At 43.8% G+C, this 22,360-nt stretch overlaps 1 protein-coding gene across 1 annotated transcript in view; it reads right to left on the bottom strand.

Annotated features, from left to right (window-relative positions):
* rassf3 (Ras association domain family member 3) overlaps positions 1–5,743 on the bottom strand; it is a 220,171-nt gene extending 214,428 nt beyond the window's left edge. Inside the window, exon 1 of the mRNA XM_060839655.1 lies at positions 5,297–5,743. Within this exon, the coding sequence (XP_060695638.1) occupies positions 5,297–5,609 (313 nt within the window). The 5' untranslated portion in view covers positions 5,610–5,743. The remainder of the gene's footprint in view (positions 1–5,296) is intronic.
* Positions 5,744–22,360: the final 16,617 nt, after the last annotated feature.

The following is a 22,360-nucleotide window of genomic DNA, read 5'->3' as shown; positions in this document are numbered from 1 at the left end:
TGAGTAACTCACCCACTCACCATCCATAAGCCACAAGGCATGAGTGCAATGGGATACTCCCCACTTGCTTGGATGAGTACAGCTCCAACAACACTCAAGAATGTCAACATCATCCAAGACAATGCAATCAAATTGATTGGCACTACATCCATCCTCTCCAATTCACTCCCTCCACCAGCAATGCACAGTGGCAGGAGTGTGTACCATCCACAAGATGCTACTGCAGTAACTAGCCCAAGGTGCTCCAATTGCATCTTTCAAACCTGTGATCCCCACCACCCAGAAGGCAGCAGATACGTGCGTAAAGACCACATTTCTTTTATGTTTCTTTATTTTGGATTGTGAACAAAAAGGCTTTACAAAAAAAAATGACAGTGGAGATTTTACTGCACTTCCTAAAAATCAAGTTGCTGGAACTCATTATAAGTCATGTTTACATTGCTGCTTTGTAAGAGTGGGGGAAGATGAGATCAGATGGCATGGCACAGGGGGGGTGCAAAGTGAAATTCAACCAGCAACAGGTACCTGATTGGTTTGTGCACCTATCACAGTTGCATAAACCAATCAGGCACCTGCTGCTGGTCGATGCCAAAGGTCATCAACTCTGACAACTCTCTGATTAGTTCCTGGGCAGTTGAACAGTTAGGGGATGTGAACAATACAGTGGGAGATGCCTTCAAACCACTGGAAGTGTGCGATGCATGTCTCTTCAGAGAAAGTACCCGAAACAACCCAGCTATTTTCTCCCACCAGTTGCTGTAATCTGCTGCTTTTAACCAGTAACTATGAAGCTTTGTAATTAGCTTACCAATTGTCCTGTGCCTCCTGGTGAAAGGAGATTGAAAAACAGAAGCTCTTGAGATGCATAAAGATCATATCAGCAAACCCAGAGGACTGGTGCTACTGAACTGTTCTTCTTCAGAAATTCTCCCCCCACTAATAAAATTTTCTTTAAATTTAGATTACTTACAGTGTGGAAACAGGCCCTTCAGCCCAACAAGTCCACACCAACCTGCCAAAGCACAACCCACCCATACATTTACCCCTTTACCTAACACTATGGGCAATTTGGCTGACCTGCACATCATTGGACTGTGGGAGGAAACTCACACAGACACGGGGAGAATGTGCAAACTCCACACAGTCAGTCACCTAAGGCAAGAATTGAACCTGGGTCTCTGGCGCTGTGAGACAGCAGTGCTGACCACTGTGCCACTGTACTGCCCACAGTGTCTATGTCTGAGTAAGGATGTTAAAGGTGGATTAGAGTTTTAAACGGTAAAGCTACACATTGTTAGCTCATAACTGTTGAGAATTGATTGGAATTTATTAGAATTGTGAGTAGAATTGATTTATTCGTAGCAAAAATTAGTTCTTGTTAGGTACAAGAATGTAGTCAGTGTTCTCTGTTGATTTGATTCCCATTGTTCGGATATTCAAAGCGCACGTAGCAAAGCAGAACAATGACAATGAAACCACGGGCTTTTTGCATTTGTACCTTCGTTCATACCTTGAATTGGGTAAATTGGGTCATCGTGTGCTTTGATTAATAGACATGCTAGTTAAAATAGCAGAAGGCAAGAGACAAGGTTAATTTCTGTCAAAGATGCTGACCAAAATAGGTGGAGGTGAATTCTAATGGATGAAAAGTTGGGATTTGGCACAAGACACAAGTTCAAAGAGTTTTCCTTGCAATACAAGGATTCTGTCTTCAAGGGCCACCAACTCAGCTTCCTACACTTTTAAATTTAACCATATATGATGGACAGTATTGGCTGGGCAAGCATTTATGATCCATCCATAGTTGCCCTTGAGAACTCTAACCTCCCTTTTAAATAAAAGCCAACATCCCATTTGCCTTCCCTAATACCCGGCGAGCTTAGATGCTAGTTTTTTTGAGATACATGCAAGGAGATTCCCAGACCTCTCCGTTCTGCAGTTTTCCGCAGTCTTTCTCCATTTCAATAAAATCCAGCTCCTCTATTCTTCCCGCCAAAGTGCACCACCTCACTTTTTACGACATGGCATTTCATTTGACAAGATTTTGCTCACTCACTCAATTTGTCTATATTCATCTGAAGTCTCTTTGTGTCACCCTCATGACTTGCCTTCCCATTTATTGCTCTGTCATCTACTAACTTAGTGATAGTATAAATCATTGAAATATATGTAAATGATTGCGGCCCCAGTGCTGATCCCTGTGGCTCTCCATTAGTTACAGGTTGCCATGGTGAAAATGCCATCCTTATTCCAACTTTCTGGCTGCTATTAGTTAGTTAATCCTCTGTCCATATTAACATCCAACCTCCAACACCATGGGGTCTTATCGTAGGAAATAGCCTAATGTGTGGCATCTTATCAAACACCTTCTGAAAACCCACATATATTACATCTACTCCTTCCCCTTTATCTAATCTGTTTGTTACATCCTCAAAGAATTCTAGCAAAATTTGTGGTATGATTCACCCTTCATGCACTGACTCTGCTAGTCACCATATTATATATAGTGCCTTGACATACGAACGATCCTGTTCACGAACATATCGGTTTACAAAATTTTGCTTCAACGTACGTACGAAATTCAAGGTACGAATGAAGGTACGAACGCAAAAAGCCCGTGGTTTCATTGTCATTGTTCTGCTTTACTACGTGCGCTTTGAATATCCGAACAATGGGAAAATTGACTCAGTTCGCGAACAGGGTCCCAGAACGGATTAAGTTTGTAAGTCGAGGCGCTACTGTATTACTAAATGCTCTGTGTTACATCCTTTATAATAAACTCCAATAAACAGATAATAAGCTCAGTGACCTACAGTTGCCTGTTTTTTGTCTCCTTCCCTTTCTAAATAAAGGTGTTACATTGACAGTCAGATGTGAAGAAATTACTTCACTTAAAGGGTTTGCAGACTTTTGGAATTATCAATCTCAGAGAATTGTAAATGCTCCATCACTGAATATATTTAAAGCTGAGATGGACAGGTGTTTCGCCTCTTGAGTTCAGCCATAATTGCCCTGAAGGAAATGAGTTCGATGGACCCAACGGTCGACTTCCACCTCGTATTTCTTGTTTTGTTATACTCTGGGGTTATCTCTTCATGACCCTGAATAATTACACACTATTGTCTTCCTAATGCTGTTACCCCAAGAATAAATATTTGATAAAAATAGATAGGAAAGCGCGATTCCCTCAGGTGACTGGTTGAACAGATTTTAGATCATTTGGGATAGCTCCAACTGCAGATTAAGTTTAAGAGACTTTTCTATCACTCAGATGGGGAGAGAACCTGGAACACCCTACCTGAAATAGTGATTAATTTTAAGAAGGGAGTTGGACCAATGATTGAGGATGAGCAACTTACTGGGCTGCAGACAACTAGAAGTCGGTCAAAGCACAATAGACCATATGGCCTCCTTCTATGCTGATTTAATGATTTCTTTCTAAAAATGACCCAGTATGTGATGCCCCATAAAATGTTCCCTGAAATCTTCAGATGACATGATTAGACAACAATTGCTGTTTTGAGGTCAGATGACTGAAAGGGTCAAAGATGAACAAAGGGTCACTTCTGCATAGACTGAGCGAAGAAATTAAATTCGAGGGAGAACCTCAAAACTGTACCAGAATCCCGAAATTCTAACAGTACCCCAAATTCCCATGGTGAGTTGGGTTTGGTAGAACGGTGAGCATTTCCTACCTACAAGCCAATTAGTGAATCAAAATTTTGGTAAGTGCACAACACAGAATTAGGAGATCCTGTAACAGGGCGAGGCCAGTATTTATTGCCCATCCCTAATTGCCCAGAGGGCAGTTGAGAGTCAACCACATTGCTGTGGGTCTGGAGTCACAAGTAGGCCAGACCAGGTAAGAATAGCAGTTTCCTTCCCAAAATGAAGCTGATGAACCAGATGGGTTTTCCAACAATTGGCAACTGATTTATAGTAGTCAGTAGATTCTTAATTCTAGATATTTATTGAATTCAAATTCCACCATCTGCCATGGTGGGATTTGATCTCAGGCCCCCAGAACATTCCTTAAGTCTCTGGATTAACAGTCTAGTGATAATACCACTACACCAACACCTCCCCATACTGAGGTGATAATTATGGAGGTGGTGCCCATTCCCCCTAACTAATGAAAGACTCTGAATAACTCATAGTCCCAGAAAACTCTCCAGCATTTATCTAGTTAATGACCAGCAAGGAAAGGACACACTCTCGTCAGGCCTCCATGAACAGAGCTGCAGGCACATAAGAGCACCACAACCTGCAAGTTCCCTTCCAAACTACTCCACATTCTGAGCGTGAAAATATGTTGCGTTTTCTTTACTCCGACGGGGTCAAAATTCCCGAAACACCACCCCCCCACCAAAGGAGATTGTGGGTCAACTCAGAGCACAGGGACTGCAGCAGTTCAACAAGGCAGTTCACCACCACCTTCTCAAGGGCACATTTTCCCCGTGTCCGCATGTGTCGCCTCTGGGTGCTCCAGTTGGCTTCCAAAATCCAAAAGGATATGTCACTTAGGTGGGTTGGCCCATACTAAAACACGCCATGTCGTGTCCAAGGATGTGCAAGTTAAGTGGATTAGCCATGGTAACAAAATACTACATGTGGAATAATGGGAATGGGGTAGGTGTGAGTGGGGTATTCTTTAGAGGCTTGGTGCACACTTGATGGGCCAAATGGCCTCTTTCTGCATTATAGGGATTCAACGATTCTCTGAATTAGGGATCAGCAATAAATAACCACCCAACTGGGGAGATCCCCAGACAGTTTACTGGTTCCCCAAATGTTTGGCTGTAAAGAGAACTGATGTTTTGTTTGTCTGCCTTTAACTGAACAGAAACTGAACAGAGTCTAAATTGTTCATTAGGAATTGATATTTGAGTTCTCACTTACCCACTGGCAATGATAAGCCCCATCACAAACTGACCACTCACTCACCTGCACACGTCAGAAACTGACCACTCACTCAACTGTACACCTCAGAAACTGACCACTCACTCACCTGTACCCCTCAGAAACTGACCACTCACTCACCTGCACAAGTCAGAAACTGACCACTCACTCACCTGTGCACCTCAGAAACTGACCACTCGCTCACCTGTACACCTTAGAAACTGACCACTCACTCACCTGTGCACCTCAGAAACTGACCACTCACTCACCTGTACACCTCAGAAACTGACCATTCATTCACCTGTACACCTCAGAAACTGACCACTCACTCACCTGTACACCTCAGAAACTGACCATTCATTCACCTGTACACCTCAGAAACTGACCACTCACTCACCTGTACACCTCAGAAACTGACCACACACAAAGTGGCAGCAGCGGTCACACCAGACATTGTCAGACACCAGGGGGATGAAGTGATGGTCTTGTCCTCTCTCCTCCCTCAGCCTGGGCTCCTCCACGTCGCTGAAGATGGTCCTCACGTCGGGAGGTCGGTACCTCTTCCGTCCCTTGCCCAGGGGGCTGTGTTCCTCCTTGCCTTCCCGGCGAGGCGCCCTGAGCCGCGGCTCCTTCTTGATGGTCTTGCCGTTGGAGAGCGGATGCTGTGCAGGAACAGCCAGCCCTTTCCTGGGCACTTTCAAACCTTTCATTTCCTTCCCTCTCTCTCTCTTTTCCCTTTGCTTCTTTGATCTCTGAAATGTTTTGTCTTTACTCTGTGTTCTGATCCCCCAGTAACACACGGTTTGGACAGAGAGACAGAGAGAGCCCAGTGTACAGACCAGGCGCGTTACACCCAGTGACAGATGAGATCAGATTTCACTGCTGCACTCTGCAGTCTGTCCCCCCACCACCCCCACTCAAGGAAGTCACTGTGCGTTATTTCACATCTTAATCATGCGACAAGGGGTGTGTTTAATTACCATTTTTTAAAAAAATAATAAAAGATGTGGAGGCTAAAAGCTGGTTCTCAGTTTCTGGAAAAGTCAATCTGACATACATTGGAAAGTCTGCTCAGAATGTTTTCAACAAGATTGGGAAATGCTTTGGATAACTAATATACACACTCCACATACAGGACTGGAAATGTTAATTCTGCTTCTCTCGCTACACATGCTGGCAGACCTGCTGGGATTCTCCAGCACTTCCTGCTTCTGTTTCGGATTTCCAACATTCCTACAGGAATGTGTTCTGATTCCGAGAGGATGCCACTTCGACTGTGAGGAAATGTTGGGGAGATCAGCACAGGTTCCCTTTACCGGAGAGGAGACCAGAAGATCTCTGGTGGCAGCAGGGTAGGGGGTGGGGGGGGGGGGGGGGGTGCGGTGGGGGTGGGGAGTGGAATCTGGATAGAGGGAACAGGGATAAATTGTTCCCACGGTGGCACAGTGGCACAGTGGTTAGGCGACTGACTGTGTGGAGTTTGCACGTTCTCCCTGTGTCTGCGTGGGTTTCCTCCGGGTGCTCCGGTTTCCTCCCACAGTCCAAAGATGTGCGGGTCAGGTGAATTGGCCATGCTAAATTGCCTGTACTGTTAGGTAAAGGGTAAATGTAGGGGTATGGGTGGGTTGTGCTTCGGCGGGTCGGTGTGGACTTGTTGGGCTGAAGGGCCTGTTTCCACACTGTAAGTAATCTAATCTAATCTAAGATTCTGAACCAAGGCGGGGAAATCTTCAAAGGCTGTTGCAAAAGATGTAAACCCCAGGGTGATAGAAAAAAATTCGTAGAATCATACATGGCAGAGGCCCTTTGGCCCATCAAAGCCATAGAGTCATAAAGCTGTATAGCACGGAAACAGACCCTTCGGTCCAACCCGTCCATGCCGGCCAGATATCCCAACCCAATCTAGTCCCATTTGCCAGCTCCCGGCCCATATCCCTCCAAACCCTTCCTATTCATATACCCATCCAGATGCCTCTTAAAGGTTATAATTGTACCACATCCTCTGATAGTGCATTCCATACTTGTATCACCCTCTGTGTGAAAAAGTTGCCCCTTAGGTCTCTTTTAAATCTCTCCTCTCTCATCATAAACCTATGCCCTCTAGTTCTGGACTCCCCCACCCCAGTGAAAAGACTTTGTCTATTTACCCTATCCATGCATCTCATAATTTTGTAAACCTCTATGAGGTCACCCCTCAGCCTCTGACGCTCCAGGGAAAACAGCCCCAGCCTGTTCAGCATCTCCCTATAGCTCAAATCCTCCAACCCTGGCAACATCCTTATAAATCTTTTCTGAACCCTTTCAAGTTTCACAACATCTTTCTGATAGGAAGAAGACCAATATTCCAACAGTGGCCTAACCAACGCTCTGTATAGCCGCAACATGACCTCCCAATTCCTGTACTCAATACTCTGACCAATAAAGTATACCAAACGCCTTCTTCACTATCCTATCTACTTGCGACTCCACTTTCAACCTGCACTCTAAGGTCTCTTTGTTCTTTGTTTGGACCTTACCATTAAGTCCTGCAAAGATTTGCTTTCTCAAAATGCAGCACCTCGCATTTATCTGAATTCAACTCCATCTGTCACTTCTCAGACCATTGGCCCATTATTGATTCAAGATTACCTTGTACTCATGGTGCAGAATAGACCATTTGGCCCATTGTGTCTGCACTGGGATCTCTGAGCATTTTGTGGCAAACTTCTGCCTTTCCCCCATAACCCTGCTCATTGCCTCCTGTTTAGGAAACAAAATTCAATGGCCTCATGAATGCCTCAATTGATCCTGCCTCCATCATGCTTCCAGGTAGTGCAGTTCATATCCTAACGACTTGCTGAGCGACAGGACATTGGTTAGGCCACTGTTGAAATATTGCATGCAATTCTGGTCTCCCTCCCATCAGAAGGACATTGTGAAACTTGAAAGCGTTTGGAAAAGATTTACAAGGTTGTTACCAGGGTTGGATGATTTGAGCTATAGGGAGAGGTTGAACAGGCTGGGGCTGTTTTCCTTGGAGTGTCGGAGGCTGAAGGGTGACCTTATAGAGGTTTACAAAATTACAGGCCAAAGGGTCTGTTTCCATGCTGTACATCTCTATGACTCTATGTTCTATATGTTACCAAAACATATAGAGAAGATATATTTTGGAAGACAATCAATTTGAACATAGAATTTGGAATGAGCAACATTTTGCCCGTACACTTGAAGGCAGTGTGAAAAAAGAAATGAAAGAGGTTTTCTTTAAGACAAAAAAAATTGCAAAAAGTAATTCTGAAATTATCATAAGATTTTCTTAAAACAAAATATGCGAAATGATGACATGATGTCACCCAGAGACTTGGACTCCGCACCTTCTCAGGTTAGCAGACAATTAACTCTTCCTACTGACAAATATTTCTTAACCTTTCTTTCTACATTGCATATTGCTCAATGTGTAATTTTGGACTGGAGTAGGTTTAGGATTTCTACATTTACAGATATGTTTGGATATTATTAATCCCCTGAGCTGGGTAGGCAATGGCCTCGTCGTATTATTGCTAGACCATTGATCCAGAAACTCAGCAAATCCTCTAGGGGCCTTGGTTCAAATCCTTATAGTGAATTTGGAATTATGAATAAAATGATGGCCATGAAGCTATTGTGAGTGAGTTTTGAGAAGATTTGTAGCTCAGGTTGTGGTTCTGGATGTAGGTTTGCTCGCTGAGCTGGAAGGTTCGTTTTGTCATCCTACTAGGTAACTTCAGTGGGCCTCCAAGTGAAGCACTGCTGATAATTCCTGCTTTCTATTTATATGTTTGGGTTTCTTTGGGTTGGTGATGTCATTTCCTGTGGTGATGTCATTTCCTGTTCTTTTTCTCAGGAGGTGGTAAATGGAGTCTAACTCGATGTATTTGTTGACAGAGTTCCAGTTGGAATGTCATGCTTCTAAGAATTCTCATGCGTGTCTCTGTTTGGCTTGTCCTAGGATGTATGTGTTGTCCCAGTCGAAGTGATGTCCTTCCTTATCTGTATGTAAAGATACTCGTGAGACAGGGTCATGTCGTTTTGTGGCTAGTTGGTGTTCATGTATCCTGGTGGCTAATGTTCTGCCTGTCTGTCTAATGTAGTGTTTGTTACAGTCCTTGCACGGTATTTTGTAAAGGACATTAGTTTTGCTTGTTGTCTGTATAGGGTCTTCAAAGTTCATTAGCTGCTGTTTTAGTGCGTTGGTGAGTTGGTGGGCTACCATGATGCCAAGGGGTCTGAGTAGTCTGGCAGTCATTTCCAAGAGGTCTTTGATGTAGGGGGTACTGGCTAGGGTTTCTGGACGTGATTGTTGATTATTTGGGAAAACCCATCTGGTCCATTAATGTCCTTTAGGGAAGGAAACAGCCATCTTTACCTGGTCTGGCCTAATGTGACTCCAGACCCACAGCCATATGGTTGACTCTTACCCACCCTCTGGGCAATTAGGGATGGGCATTACATACTAGTCTAGCCAATGATGCCCACAGCCTGTGAGTAAATGAAAATAAACTTCTTCCAGAGCCACAGTAGATTTTTATTTTGTTTTTTCAAACAGGTTTCAAGAACACAGTAATATTTTTACTGAGGTTTTTTTGTCAAAGCCAATCTGGTTTATCAAACATCATCTGGGCAATCTGGGTTTGAGCTATAGGGAGAGGCTGAATAGGCTGGGGCTGTTTTCCCTGGAGTGTCAGAGGCTGAGGGGTGACCTTATAGAGGTTTATAAAATCATGGGGGACATGCATAGGATAAATAGTCAAAGTCTTTTCCTTAGGGTAGGGAAGTCCAAAACTAGAGGGCACAGGTTTAAGGTGAGAGGGGCAACATTTTCACACGGAGGGTGGTGCGTGTATGGAATGAGCTGCCAGAGGGAGTGGTGAAGGCTGGTACAATTACAGCATTTAAAAGGCATCAGGAGGGGTATATGAATAGGTAGGATTTGGAGGGATATGGGCCAAATGCTGGCAAATAGGACTAGATTAATTTAGGATATCTGGTCAGCATGGACGAATTGGACTGAAGGGTTTGTTTCTGTGCTGTACATCTCTGTGATTCTGTGGAGAGAAACTGAGTTGATGTTTAAGAATTAAGGATAACTTACCTTGACATGAAACATTTACTCTGTTTCTCTCTCTGCAGATGCTACCTAACCTGCTGAGTATTTTGTTTAGATTTCCAGGACCAAGGCATTTTGCTTTTGGATCCAGTGAGTGGTCTGGGACACCTTTCAGCAATGGTATTTGTCTGTAACTCCATGTGACACCTCTTCAGCACTTCCAATGGAATTGAGTCATAGAATCCCTTCAGTATGAAAACAGGCCCTTCGGCCCAACAAGTTCATGCCAACAGTCTGGAGAGTAACCCACCCAGACCCAGTCCCCTATCCTATTACTTCTATGTCTATCCCTGACTAATGCACCTAACCTACACATCCCTGAACACAATAAGCAATTTAGCATGGCCACTTCACCTGACCTGCACATCTTTGGATTGTGGGAGGAAATCCACGGAGAATGTACAAATTCCACACAGCCAGTTGCCTGAGGCTGGAATCAAACCTGGGTCCCTGGTGTTGTGAGACAGCAGTGCTAACCACTGAGCCACTATACCATCCAGAGTGATCAAGCCCAGAACCGTGAAATGATCTAATTTCCTTTTTTTTAAAAATGTCTTTTTTTTTGTTATTCGATCACAGAAGGACTGTTACTCTGAACTGTTCCTTTTTTTAATTAATTACTACAATTTTGTACTTTTGAAGATCTGTAATGCAAGACCTTTAATTTCTTTGCTTTTCTTTTTTTCCAGAAGAATCTGTACTCAAGAATCTCTCCCTTTGTCCCTAAGATGGCACTGTCAGTGGTGACTTGTCAACTTTTCACTGTACTCATGTGACAATAAAGCCAATTCAATTCTATTTAATATTTGGGGAAACTGTGTCAGTTAAATAAGGACCGAAGTCTTTGGAGAGGTTTATTCTGGAGGATTTATATTGTGTACCAGCTCCTTTCATCGGAATATTGCCACACAGCCAGTTTTAAACATGTGACTATATTGTCTACAAACTGAAACGTTTCAGTAGTACAAGGATGTGATCACTTGGGTTTAAGAGTAAGGGAGGAGGACCTTTGTAAGTTAACATTGTGTACCTGGAAGTAGTCGCTGGCTGTGTTGGAACATGCTCCTACATGTTATTAAATCCTAACATCTTTGTGCCAGTCTTGAGCTCATGCGCTGCACAAATGAAGGCTTGATGTTCCTGCCAATTAAAACAATGAGGAAAATCCTTTACACTGGGACAGACTATTTCACCCTAGATCAGGCAATTAGCCATCGCTGTTTCCCATGTCCTTCCCTCCGAAACATAAGAAGGTGAGAAATAGGAGCAGGACTAGGCCAGTCCCTCTAGGCTTGCTTCACCTTTCAATAGAATGATTAGTTGTTTTAAACCTCTACTCCACCTTCGAACATGTCCCATAGTCCTTTGCATTGTTATGGACTAGGCCAGACCACTCAAAACATTCTTAAGCAGGCTGCCCAGACCATAACTTTGCAATTTGTTTTGGTTAGTGTACAGTGAAAATTACCCAGAGTAAGTTAGCTAGGTTGCTACTAGATTTTAAAACAGACAAAAATTTATCCACAAACTTGCACAATGAAACGCAAAGGACAGAATAAGGAAACCCTACAGAACTCAGACTATCCAAATAGAATTAACTATACTGTTCCGAATATACACAACAGTCCCAATAAGCAAACTCCCTTTAAAACCCAGTATAAATGGAACACCTGCTTACAGCAGTAGACGTGATCTATATGGACTTCACTAAGGCATTTGACAAGGTTCCCCATGGAGACTGGTTAGCAAGGTTACATCTCATGGAACACAGGGAGAACAGCCATTTAGATACAGAACAGGCTCAAAGGTAGAAGTCAGTGTGGTGGTGGAAGGTTGTATTTCAGACTGGAGGCCTGTGACCAGTGGAGTGCCACAAGGATTAGTGCTAGTCCACTATTTTTCATCATTTATATAAATGATTTGGATGTGAATACAGAGGTATAGTTAGTAAGTTTTCAGATGACACCAAAATTGGAGGTGTAATGGACAGTGAAGAAGGTTCCCTCAGATTACAACAGGATCTTGACCAGATGGGCCAATGGGCTGAGAAGTGGCAGATGGAGTTTAATTCAGATAAATGCAAGGTGCTGCATTTTGGGAAAGCAAATCTTAGCAGGACTTATACACTTAATGGTATGGTCCTCGGGAGTGTTGCTCAACAAAGCGACCTTGGAGTGCAGGTTCATAGCTCCTTGAAAGTGGAGTCGCAGGTAGATAGGATAGTGAAGAAGGCGTTTGGTATGCTTTCCTTTATTGGTCAGAGTATTGAGTACAGAAGTTGGGAGGTCATGTTGCGGTCTTACAGGACATTTTTTAGGCTACTGTTGGAATATTGCATGCAATTCTGGTCTCCTTCCTATTGGAAAGATGTTGTGAAACTTGAAAGGGTTCAGGGATATGGACCAGGTGCTGGCAGGGGGCACTAGATAGGGTTGGGATATCTGGTCGGGTTGGACGTGCTGTACATCTCTATGACTTTATGAGGTTGATGTTGAAGGCGAGAAAAGAGAGAGAGAGTTTCCACACAGCTCCCTGTTGAACATCCCAGTTCAAGACTGAACTAAAACTGCTCAGCTAGAGAGCTGACTACTCCCCTTTCATTATACAGGTCACTTCTAAAACATGACCACTTTGGCCTGAAGTCTCATCTGTTTACATATAAACAAAAGGCCTCTCAAAATCCTTTTCATCTCTGTACCAAACCAGACTGATTGGAACCCGGCCTGGCTTATTGTCCCTCTGAAAAATATCAAGGACAGAGTCTCCTTGAGCCAAGGAACAGCTTTTCAAGAAATAAAGGATTAGCTTTGTGGCAGCATTTTGTACATTGATTGCGTTCCCAGAAGTGGTTCTGTCATGTCGATTTATTTTTATCTTAATCATTCTCGCCAGTCTTTGAGAAAGAGGACGACGGTTGCCATGGAGTCTCAGAGTAAAGAGAGGGAAAGAGAGAGAGAAAATGCACGAACAGTGCTGATTATTAGTAGGAAAACCAGCAAAGGGTAACTATAAAAGCAAAGAGGCGGAGAAAGTGAAATATGAGAGTAAGCTAGCCAATAATACAAAGAAGATTGCAAGAGTATTTTTTAGATATCTAACAATAAGAGAGAGGCAAGAGTGGACATTGGACCACTGGAAACTGAGGCTGGAGAAGTCGTATTGGGAACAAGGGAATGGCGGATGAACTGAATAGGAACTTTGCATCAGTTTTCACTGTGGAAAACACCAGCAGCATCATAACTTCAGGAGAGTTGGGCAGAGGGGAGTGTAGTGGCCTAAGGAGAAGGTGCTGAGGAAGCTGACAGCTCTGAAGGTGGATAAGTCACCCAGACCAGTTCTGAAGGAGATAGCTAAGGAGATTGTGGAGGCATTGGTGGTGATATTTCAGGAGTGACTGGAGTCACTGAGGAGTGGCAGGTCGAGTTTAATTTAGATAAATGTGAGGGAAATCAGGGCAAGACTTATACATTTAACAGTAAGGTTCTAGGGAGTGTTGCTGAACAAAGAGACCTGGAAGTGCAGGTTCATAGCTCCTTGAAAGTGGAATCGCAGGTAGATAGGATAGTGAAGAAGGCGTTTGGTATGCTTTCCTTTATTGGTCAGAGTATTGAGAATAGGACTTTGAAAGTCATGTTGCTGCAGTACAGGACATTGGTTAGGCCACTTTCGGAATACTGCATTCATTTCTGGTCTCCCTGCTATTCTCCCTGTGAACTTGAAAGGGTTCTGAAAAGATTTGCAAGGGTATTGCCAGGGTTGGAGGATTTGAGCTAGAGGGAGAGGCTGAATCGGCTGGGGCTGTTTTCCCAGGAGCATTGGAGGCTGAGGGGTGACCTGATAGAGGCTGATAAAATCATGAGGGGCATAGATAAGGTGGATAGTCAAAATCTTTTCCTCAGAATAGGAGTGTTCAAACTAAAGGGCATAGGTTTAAGGTGAGAGGGGAAGAGGGGACAACTTTTTTACACAGAGGGTGGAGCGTGTATGGAATGAGCTGCCAGAGGAAGTGGTGGAGGCTGGTACAATGACAACATTTAAAAGCATCTGAATGGGTATATGAATAGGAACAGTTCAGAGGGATATGGGTCAAGTGCTGGCAAATTGGACTAGATTAAATTAGGATATCTGGTTGGCATGGATGAGTTTACTGAACAGTCTATTTCTATGTTGTACAGCTCTATGACTGTGTAAGACTCTGATCAGATCACATTTGTAATATTGTGAGCAATTTTGGGTGCCATATCTAAGGAAGGATGTGCTGGCACTGGAGGGGGTCCAGGGGTTTACAAGAATGATTGCAGGGATGAAGGGCTTTTCATATGAGGAGTGATTGAGGACCTCTGGGTCTGTACTCAATGGAGTTTAGAAGGATGACAGGACATCTCATTGAAACTTATAGAATACTGAGAGACTGGGATAGAGTGGACATGGAGAGATATATGGGACCCGAAGGCAGAGTCTCAGAATCAAGGGACAACCCTTTAGAACAGAGATGAAGAGGAATTTCTTCAGTCAGAGGGTGGTTAACCTGTGGAATGCATTGGCGCAGAGGGCTGTGGAATCAAGTCATTGAGTGTATTTGAGACAGAGATAGGATCAAGAGTTTACTGGGAGAAGGCAGGAGATTGGGGTTAGGAAACAAAGTAATCATGTTCAGGCAGATCAGGCTCGAGGGGCTGAATGGCCCAATTTTGTTCCTTTATTTAAATATTGCTGAACGCTTACACATGGTATTGAAAATGGGAGCATGAGTCGTCCAAATAAGGTATTTTCTATTTCCATCTTATGACCTAGTTAAAATGAGAACAATTTTCTTTACACACATTGTTTTATCAGAATCTGAAATATTTTACCAGAAATGATGAGAGATTGACTTAGCATCAATCTCGGGATTTAAACATACGGGATAAATTGCTGGATGGCTTTCAAAGAAATGAAAGTATGAAAATTCTAAAGATGTGTTACTGAAGGAACCTGATAAAGGAGATGTTAGACATTTTCTAATTAACCTGCTCAGATATGTCTTTATACACCTCTAGTGCAGGTGAGACTTGAAATCGGGTCTCCTGGCTAAGAGGTCTGCACATTTTGTTTGTGTTAAGTACAGAGTGGGATTAACTGCATTCTACTACATCATATGCTGCATGATGCATGACTAGTGCCCTCTATGAAAGCTGTGGTTCTGTGTCAGAATCAGTAAAATTAGCCAAACCTTATTTGTAAAGTTTCCATTGAGGCAATGTAGTGTTTGTGAGTGGGATGAGAAGTTTGCTGCTCGGCTGTTTTGTTTGCCCCTTTTTCAGTTCAACACCAACGCAGTGTCTATCTCACAATGAATGTCCTGTTGGAACTTCCCACGCTGTAGGGAGCCAACACATTAAAGCTATTCTGTGCAAGAGAAGGAATTAAAGATGTAACATAGAAACAAGTTCAAAGGATGGTTGCCTATTATTCATATAGGAACATGGGAGTAGACCATTCAGCCCCTCAATCTTGCACTGCCATTCTAGACCTATTTTGTGGCTGAGCATCTGCCATTTTCCCAGGCCCATCTCCATATCCCTCAAAGTTATTAGTATCTAGAAAAGTTAGCACTGTTGCCTCACAGTGTCAGGGACCCATGTTCAATTCCCACCTCAGGTGACTGACTGTGTGCAGTTTGCACATTCTCCCCGTGTCTACGTGGGTTTCCTCCGGGTGCTCCGGTTTCCTCCCACAGTCCAAAAGATGTGCAGGTTAGGTAAAATGGCCATGCTAAATTGCCCATAGTATTAGACGTAGGGGAATGGGTCTGCGTGGGTTGCACTTTGGAAGGTCGGTGTGGACTTGTTGGGCCGAAGGGCCTGTTTCCACACTGTAGGGAATCTAATCTAAACTTGACTCACACTCTGTAAATATTTACATTCTTAATTCTGGAAGAGGAAACTTGCTTGGGTGCCTACATTCAAAACATTTGGCACAGATCCCCATGAGGAGATATGAGGATAAATGATCTAAACCTTGGTCTAAAAGGTAGGTGTTGTGGAGCGCATTAAAGGTCAGATGAATTGGCCATGCTAAATTGCCCCATAGTGTTCGCTGCATTAGTCAGAGAGTAGTGGGTCTGGGTGAGTTACTCTTCGGAGGGTTGGTGTGGGCTGGTTGGGCAGAAGGGTCTGTTTCCACACTGTAGGGAATCTAATCTAATCTAATCTAAAACACTGGTCATAACGTCTCTGATCTTATCCGTCTCGACATCTGCATGTCAGCTCATCAAAACCACATCAACTTTATTTGAAAGGGACTGAAGCATTCACAGGACCAAAGGTGAGGAGATAAAAATGTACCTGGAAAAGCACAGCGGGTCAGACAGCTGTCTCCGGGCCTGTAACGCTGACCTTCCTGCTCCTCAGATACTCGCTGACCTGCTGTGCTTTTCCAGCTTCACATCTAGACCATAGAACGTAAAAAAGTACAGCACAGATCAGGCCCTTCAGTCCACCATGTTGTGCTGAGGATTATTCTTAATCTAAAATAAAATAATCTAACCTACGCACCCCCCAAATCACTGCTGTCCATGTGCATGTCCAGCAGTCGCTTAAATGTCCCTAATGACTCTACTATTAACTCTTACTTCCAGCATCTGCATCTGGGTCAATGGGCTGAGAAGTGACAGATGGAGTTTAATTCAGATAAATGCGAGGTGCTGCATTTCGGGAAAGCAAATCTTAGCAGGACTTCTACACTTAATGGTAAGGTCCTAGGGAGTGTTGCTGAACAAAGAGACCTTGGAGTGCAGGTTCATAGCTCCTTGAAAGTAGAGTCACAGGTAGATAGGATAGTGAAGAAGGCGTTTGGTATGCTTTCCTTTATTGGTCAGAGTATTGAATACAGGGGTTGGGAGGTCATGTTGCGGCAGTACAGGACATTGGTTAGACCAGTGTTGGAATATTGCATGCAAATCTGGTCTCCTTCCTTTTGGAAGAATGTTATGTAACATGAAAGAGTTCAGAAAAAATTTACAAGGATGTTGCCAGGGTTGGAGAGTTTGAGCTATAGGGAGAGGCAGAACAGGCTGGGGCTGTTTTCGCTGGAGCGGTGAGGGGTGACCTTATAGAGGTTTACAAAATTATGAGGGGCATGGATAGGGTAAATAGACAAGGTCTTTTCCCTAGGGTCAGGGAGTCCAGAACTAGAGGGCATTGGTTTAAGGTGAGAGGGGAAAGATATAAAAGGGACCCAAGGGGCAACTTTTTCACACAGAGGGTGGTATGTGTATGGAATGAGCTGCCAGAGGAAGTGGTGGAGGCTGGTACAATTGCAACATTTAAAAGGCATCTGGATGGGTATATGAATAGGAAGGGTTTGGAGGGATATGGGCCGGGTGCTGGCAGGTGGGACTAGATTGGGTTGGGATATCTGGTCGGCATGGACGGGTTAGACCGAAGGATCTGTTTCCGTGCTGTACATCTCTATGACTCCTTACTGTCTGCAAGATAAAGATGTAGTTTAAAGCGCTCTTTGTTCCTATTTATTTTACAGCTATTTTATATTGAAGATTCCAAAATGCAGAATCCTGGTGGTCAGTGCACTGAGGCGATTCTATACCTGGAAGGAGATGGCAGCTAACTTATCTTGCAGAGTAGGAGAAAGTGAGGACTGCAGATGCTGGAGATCAGAGCTGAAAATATGTTGCTGGAAAAGTGCAGCAGGTCAGGCAGCATCCAAGGAGCAGGAGAATCGATGTTTCAGGCATAAGCCCTTCTTCAGGAAAGGGTGGCTTATGCCTGAAGAAGGGCTTATGCCTGAAACGTCAATTCTCCTGTTCCTTGGATGCTGCCAGACCTGCTGCTTTTATCTTGCAGAGTACCCAAGTTTGCGTTTCATCGCAATATACAGGGTATTTATTTTGCAAATTTCTTCTTTCACCGTAACATTTACTCCTGCTAACTGCAAGGAAGCAACTCACCTCATCCGTTCACAATCCACTTTTTAACATGGTACATGATTTACATTTCGAGGCTGCTATCATTAATTTATTGGCATATACTTTAGCAGAACCTCCTTACCAACAGGGGACTTCATGTCGCCAGTTGAGTTTGTTCCAGCAACAGGGGAATGTATTGAGCCTCTGGTTTTCACTTGGAGGCATGCAGTGAGATTGTTTACTTGATTTTAAACACCAGGAGTTTGTCCATGGGTAAGGGATGTCTTGTAAACTGGCCAATCTTTCTCCCATCAACTCATACCTGCAGGTAGATGACCTGGTCATTATCACATGACTGTCTGTGGGAGCTTGCTGTGCTGATTGGTTGACATGTTTCCCAGATGACTGCAGTGACTACATTACCAAAGCACCTCAGGTTTCATCTTGAGTTCACACATGGCACTATGTAAATTTAAATCATTGATTTTGACAAAAAGATGTTCTTGCATTTGGCGAAACGTTCTTAGCCAACATCTCACAGTGGGCAACTTATTAGAACAGTGGAGCTTTCAGTTTGGTTACAACCTGTGACCAAAATGGTGCAAAATCGCACCTCCAGTGGCAAGATGATGGAACTGATTTGATAGATGCATCTAAAATAACGAACATGAAAACTAGGAGCAGGGTTCGCCAATTCGGCCCCTCGAGACTGATCCACCATTTAACACAATCATAGTTGATCTCATCGTAGCCTCAACTCCCCCATTTTCCTGCCTGCTAACTGCACCATTCAACCCATTACTCATTAAAAATCTGTCTATTGTCTTGTTAAATTTACTCAACGTCCCAGCATCTGGGGTATCACAATCTGGGGTAGTGAATTCCACACATTCACGGCCTTTTGAAGAAAGCAATTTCTCCTCCTCTCTGTTTAATATTTGCTAGCCCTTATTCTAAAACTGTGACCTCTCATTCCACATTATCCCACATAGGGAAACACCCACTCCATTGGCTGCTTTGTCAATCCCCTTTCGTACCTTACGTACCTCAAATAGATCTCCTCTCATTCTTCTAAACTCCTGAGAGAATTGGCCTAGCATTAGGATAAAGTAGATTTAAGACAATAGACAATAGACAATAGGTGCAGGAGTAGGCCATTCAGCCCTTCGAGCCTGCACCGCCATTCAATATGATCGTGTCTGATCATTCCTAATTAGTATCCTCTTCCTGCCTTATCTCCATAACCCTTTATTCCACTTGTGGGTGGCACGGTGGCACAGCAGTTAGCACTGCTGCCTCACAGTGCCTGAGACTCGGGTTCAATTCCCGACTCAGGTGACTGACTGTGTGGAGTTTGCACGTTCTCCCCGTGTCTGCGTGGGTTTCCTCCGGGTGCTCCGGTTTCCTCCCACAGTCCAAAGATGTGCGGGCCAGGTGAATTGGCCGTGCTAAATTGCCCATAGTGTTAGGTAAGGGGTAAAAGTAGGGGTATGGGTGGGTTGCGCTTCGGCGGGTCAGTGTGGACTTGTTGGGCCGAAGGGCCTGTTTCCACACTGTAAATCTAATCTATCTTTGAGAGCTCTATCCAACTCTTTCTTAAATGAATCCAGAGATTGGGCCTCCACTGCCCTCTGGGGCAGAGCATTCCACACAGCCACCACACTCTGGGTGAAGAAGTTTCTCCTCATCTCTATCCTAAATGGTCTACCCCGTATTTTTAAGCTGTGTCCTCTGGTTCGGCACTCACCCATCAGCAGAAACATGTTTCCTGCGCCAGAGTGTCCAATCCTTTCATAATCTTATATGTCTCAATCGGATCCCCTCTCAGTCTTCTAAACTCAAGGGTATACAAGCCCAGTCACTTCAGTCGTTCAGTGTAAGGTAATCCCGCCATTCCAGGAATTGACCTCGTGAACCTACGCTGCACTCCCTCAATAGCCAGAATGTCTTTCCTCAAATTTGGAGACCAGAACTGCACACAGTACTCCGGGAGTGGTCTCATCAGGGCCCTGTATAGCTGCAGAAGCACCTCTTTGCTTCTATATTCAATTCCTCTTGTTATGAAGGCCAGCATGCTGTTAGCCTTCTTCACTACCTGCTGTACCTGCATGCTTACCTTCATTGACTGGTGTACAAGAACACCCAGATCTCTCTGTACTGCCCCTTTACCTAAATTGATTCCATTGAGGTAGTAATCTGCCTTCCTGTTCTTGCCACCAAAGTGGATAACCACGCATTTATCCACATTAAACTGCATCTGCCATGCAACTGCCCACTCTCTTAACTTGTCCAGGTCACCCTGTAATCTCCTAACACCCTCATCACATTTCACCTTGCCACCCAGCTTTGTATCATCAGCAAATTTGCTAATGTTGTTTCTGATACCATCTTCTATATCATTTACTCCCTCATAAACAACAGTCTGACAGCCGTTGCAATACACTGTTGATGGGAAGGCCGGATCATGTTAAAGGCCAGCCCCACAGGTAATTGGTTGGAGAACTGCAGGAAGGTTGGCGAGACGGACCTTTGAACTGCTCATGTGGTCGCTCAATGCAGTGTCTGGGCTGATGAAGATAGGAATGAGAAACCAGTCTACTGGTACCTTTGACTAAATTTTCTGGAGCCTGAATGAATCCACCAGTCCCTTGGCTGAAACTGTATGACCAACATTACTGTACAGGTTACCATTTGTGGGAGTCTGCTGTGAATAAATTATCAGCGCTTGCGACAATACTTCCCCAAAATTTTCACTCAGCTGTGATGCACTTTGGGCCACCCGGAGGCTGTGAAAGGGGTCATATAAATGCAGGTTCTCTCATTAAAATAAGAATCCAGTGTTAGGTATAATTTTAATTTTATAATGACTTCTCTCCCTGGCTCAGGTAGAAGATCCGGAAAGAAAACTTGTATCCCAACTTTTTAAAAGGCCAACATTATGATTACTTACTGGCCAAGGTAGATCCCAGAGTGAGATATAGCAAAGAATTGCAGATGTTGGAAATCTTAACCAAAACAAAACAAAACAGAAACTCAGCAGGTTTAGCATTACCTGTGGAGAGAAAATGGTGGCTCAGTGGTTAGCCCTGCTGCCTCATAGCACCAGGGTCCCAGGTTTGATTCCAGCCTTGGGCGACTGTCTGTGTGGAGTTTGCACATTGTCTGCGTGGGTTTCCTCCCACAGTCCAAAGATGTGCTGGCCAGGTGAATTGGCCATAGCGATAGGTGCATTAGTCAGTGGGTCTGGGTGGGTTACTCTTCAAAGGGTGGGTGTGGGCCTGTTTCCACACTGTAGGGAATCTAACCTAAAAAAAATAGAGTTGAAATTTCGGGTCCAGTGATCCTTCAGGTCACCGGACAAAGTGTTAATTCTGCTTTCTCTTCACTTATGTTGCTCAACCAGACTTCTCCAGCAATTTTTGACCTTTTTCAGATCCCAATGAGATCCAGCTTGATAGATCAAGTTTTCTCTTTCTTTCTGGTTACTGAGGTGAAGAAACTCTCAAGCAGCTGTCAATGTACTTTTAACGGTTCATTAAACGAAAAGAAACAAACTTTATTGCACAATTACACAAGAACTATTGGGATGAACTCATTACTAATATCAGATAGATTCAACACTTTTACACAACAACGACTTTGGGTAGTTCATAAAGAGACTCACCCAATCTCTTTGCTAAAGTTTCTTGTTTAGTTCTAGAGCTGTAAGTAGGTTTTGATAAAGTTCTGTGCATTTACTCAATGCCTTTCCCAGAGATCTTTAAATAACTTGCTAACTTAGCTCACTATTACTGCTGAACATGGGTTCCCTAAGACATAAAGGCCTTGTAGGATATCATCCTCTTTGATTTCTCCACAGTATGCTGCTTCTGAGGTTTCCTTCCAAGAAATACAAAACTTCTCTGCCTCTGCCCTATTTTAACGCCTGCTAAATTGACAGCACCTCCGCTGGTAGAGACCTTTTCTCTCTGAATGAACTAATGTCTAGGCACCTCTCTGGGTTAAAAAGTGAGGTCTGCAGATGCTGGAGATCAGAGCTGAAAATGTGTTGCTGGTTAAAGCGCAGCAGGTCAGGCAGCATCCAAGGAACAGGAAATTCGACATTTCGGGCATAAGCCCTTCATCAGGAATGGTAGTCTTCAGGTAATCTTCCTAGGTACGGGGAGGCTGCTAGCCATTTAGCTAAACTCTGATGATTTATTAGAAATGCCGAATTTAACTCTGCTACATTCAACTGTTAAATTACATTCTAATCCTTTGAAAAGATGAAGCCTTCACAGAACGGAAAACTTAAATCTATTTTCCTGCAACCTAGAACCCAAGATTCCAAATAATATATTATGAGCCTTCATCACAGCAGTTAGGAGGTTCATCGATCTCAACAGGGGTAAATTTCCAATGGTGAAAGCTTATGAGACAAGGGTACGCAA

The sequence above is a fragment of the Hemiscyllium ocellatum genome, chromosome 19, assembly GCF_020745735.1.
Source record: "Hemiscyllium ocellatum isolate sHemOce1 chromosome 19, sHemOce1.pat.X.cur, whole genome shotgun sequence".
NCBI lineage: Eukaryota > Metazoa > Chordata > Chondrichthyes > Orectolobiformes > Hemiscylliidae > Hemiscyllium > Hemiscyllium ocellatum.
This window is presented reverse-complemented; position numbering and strand designations above follow the sequence as displayed.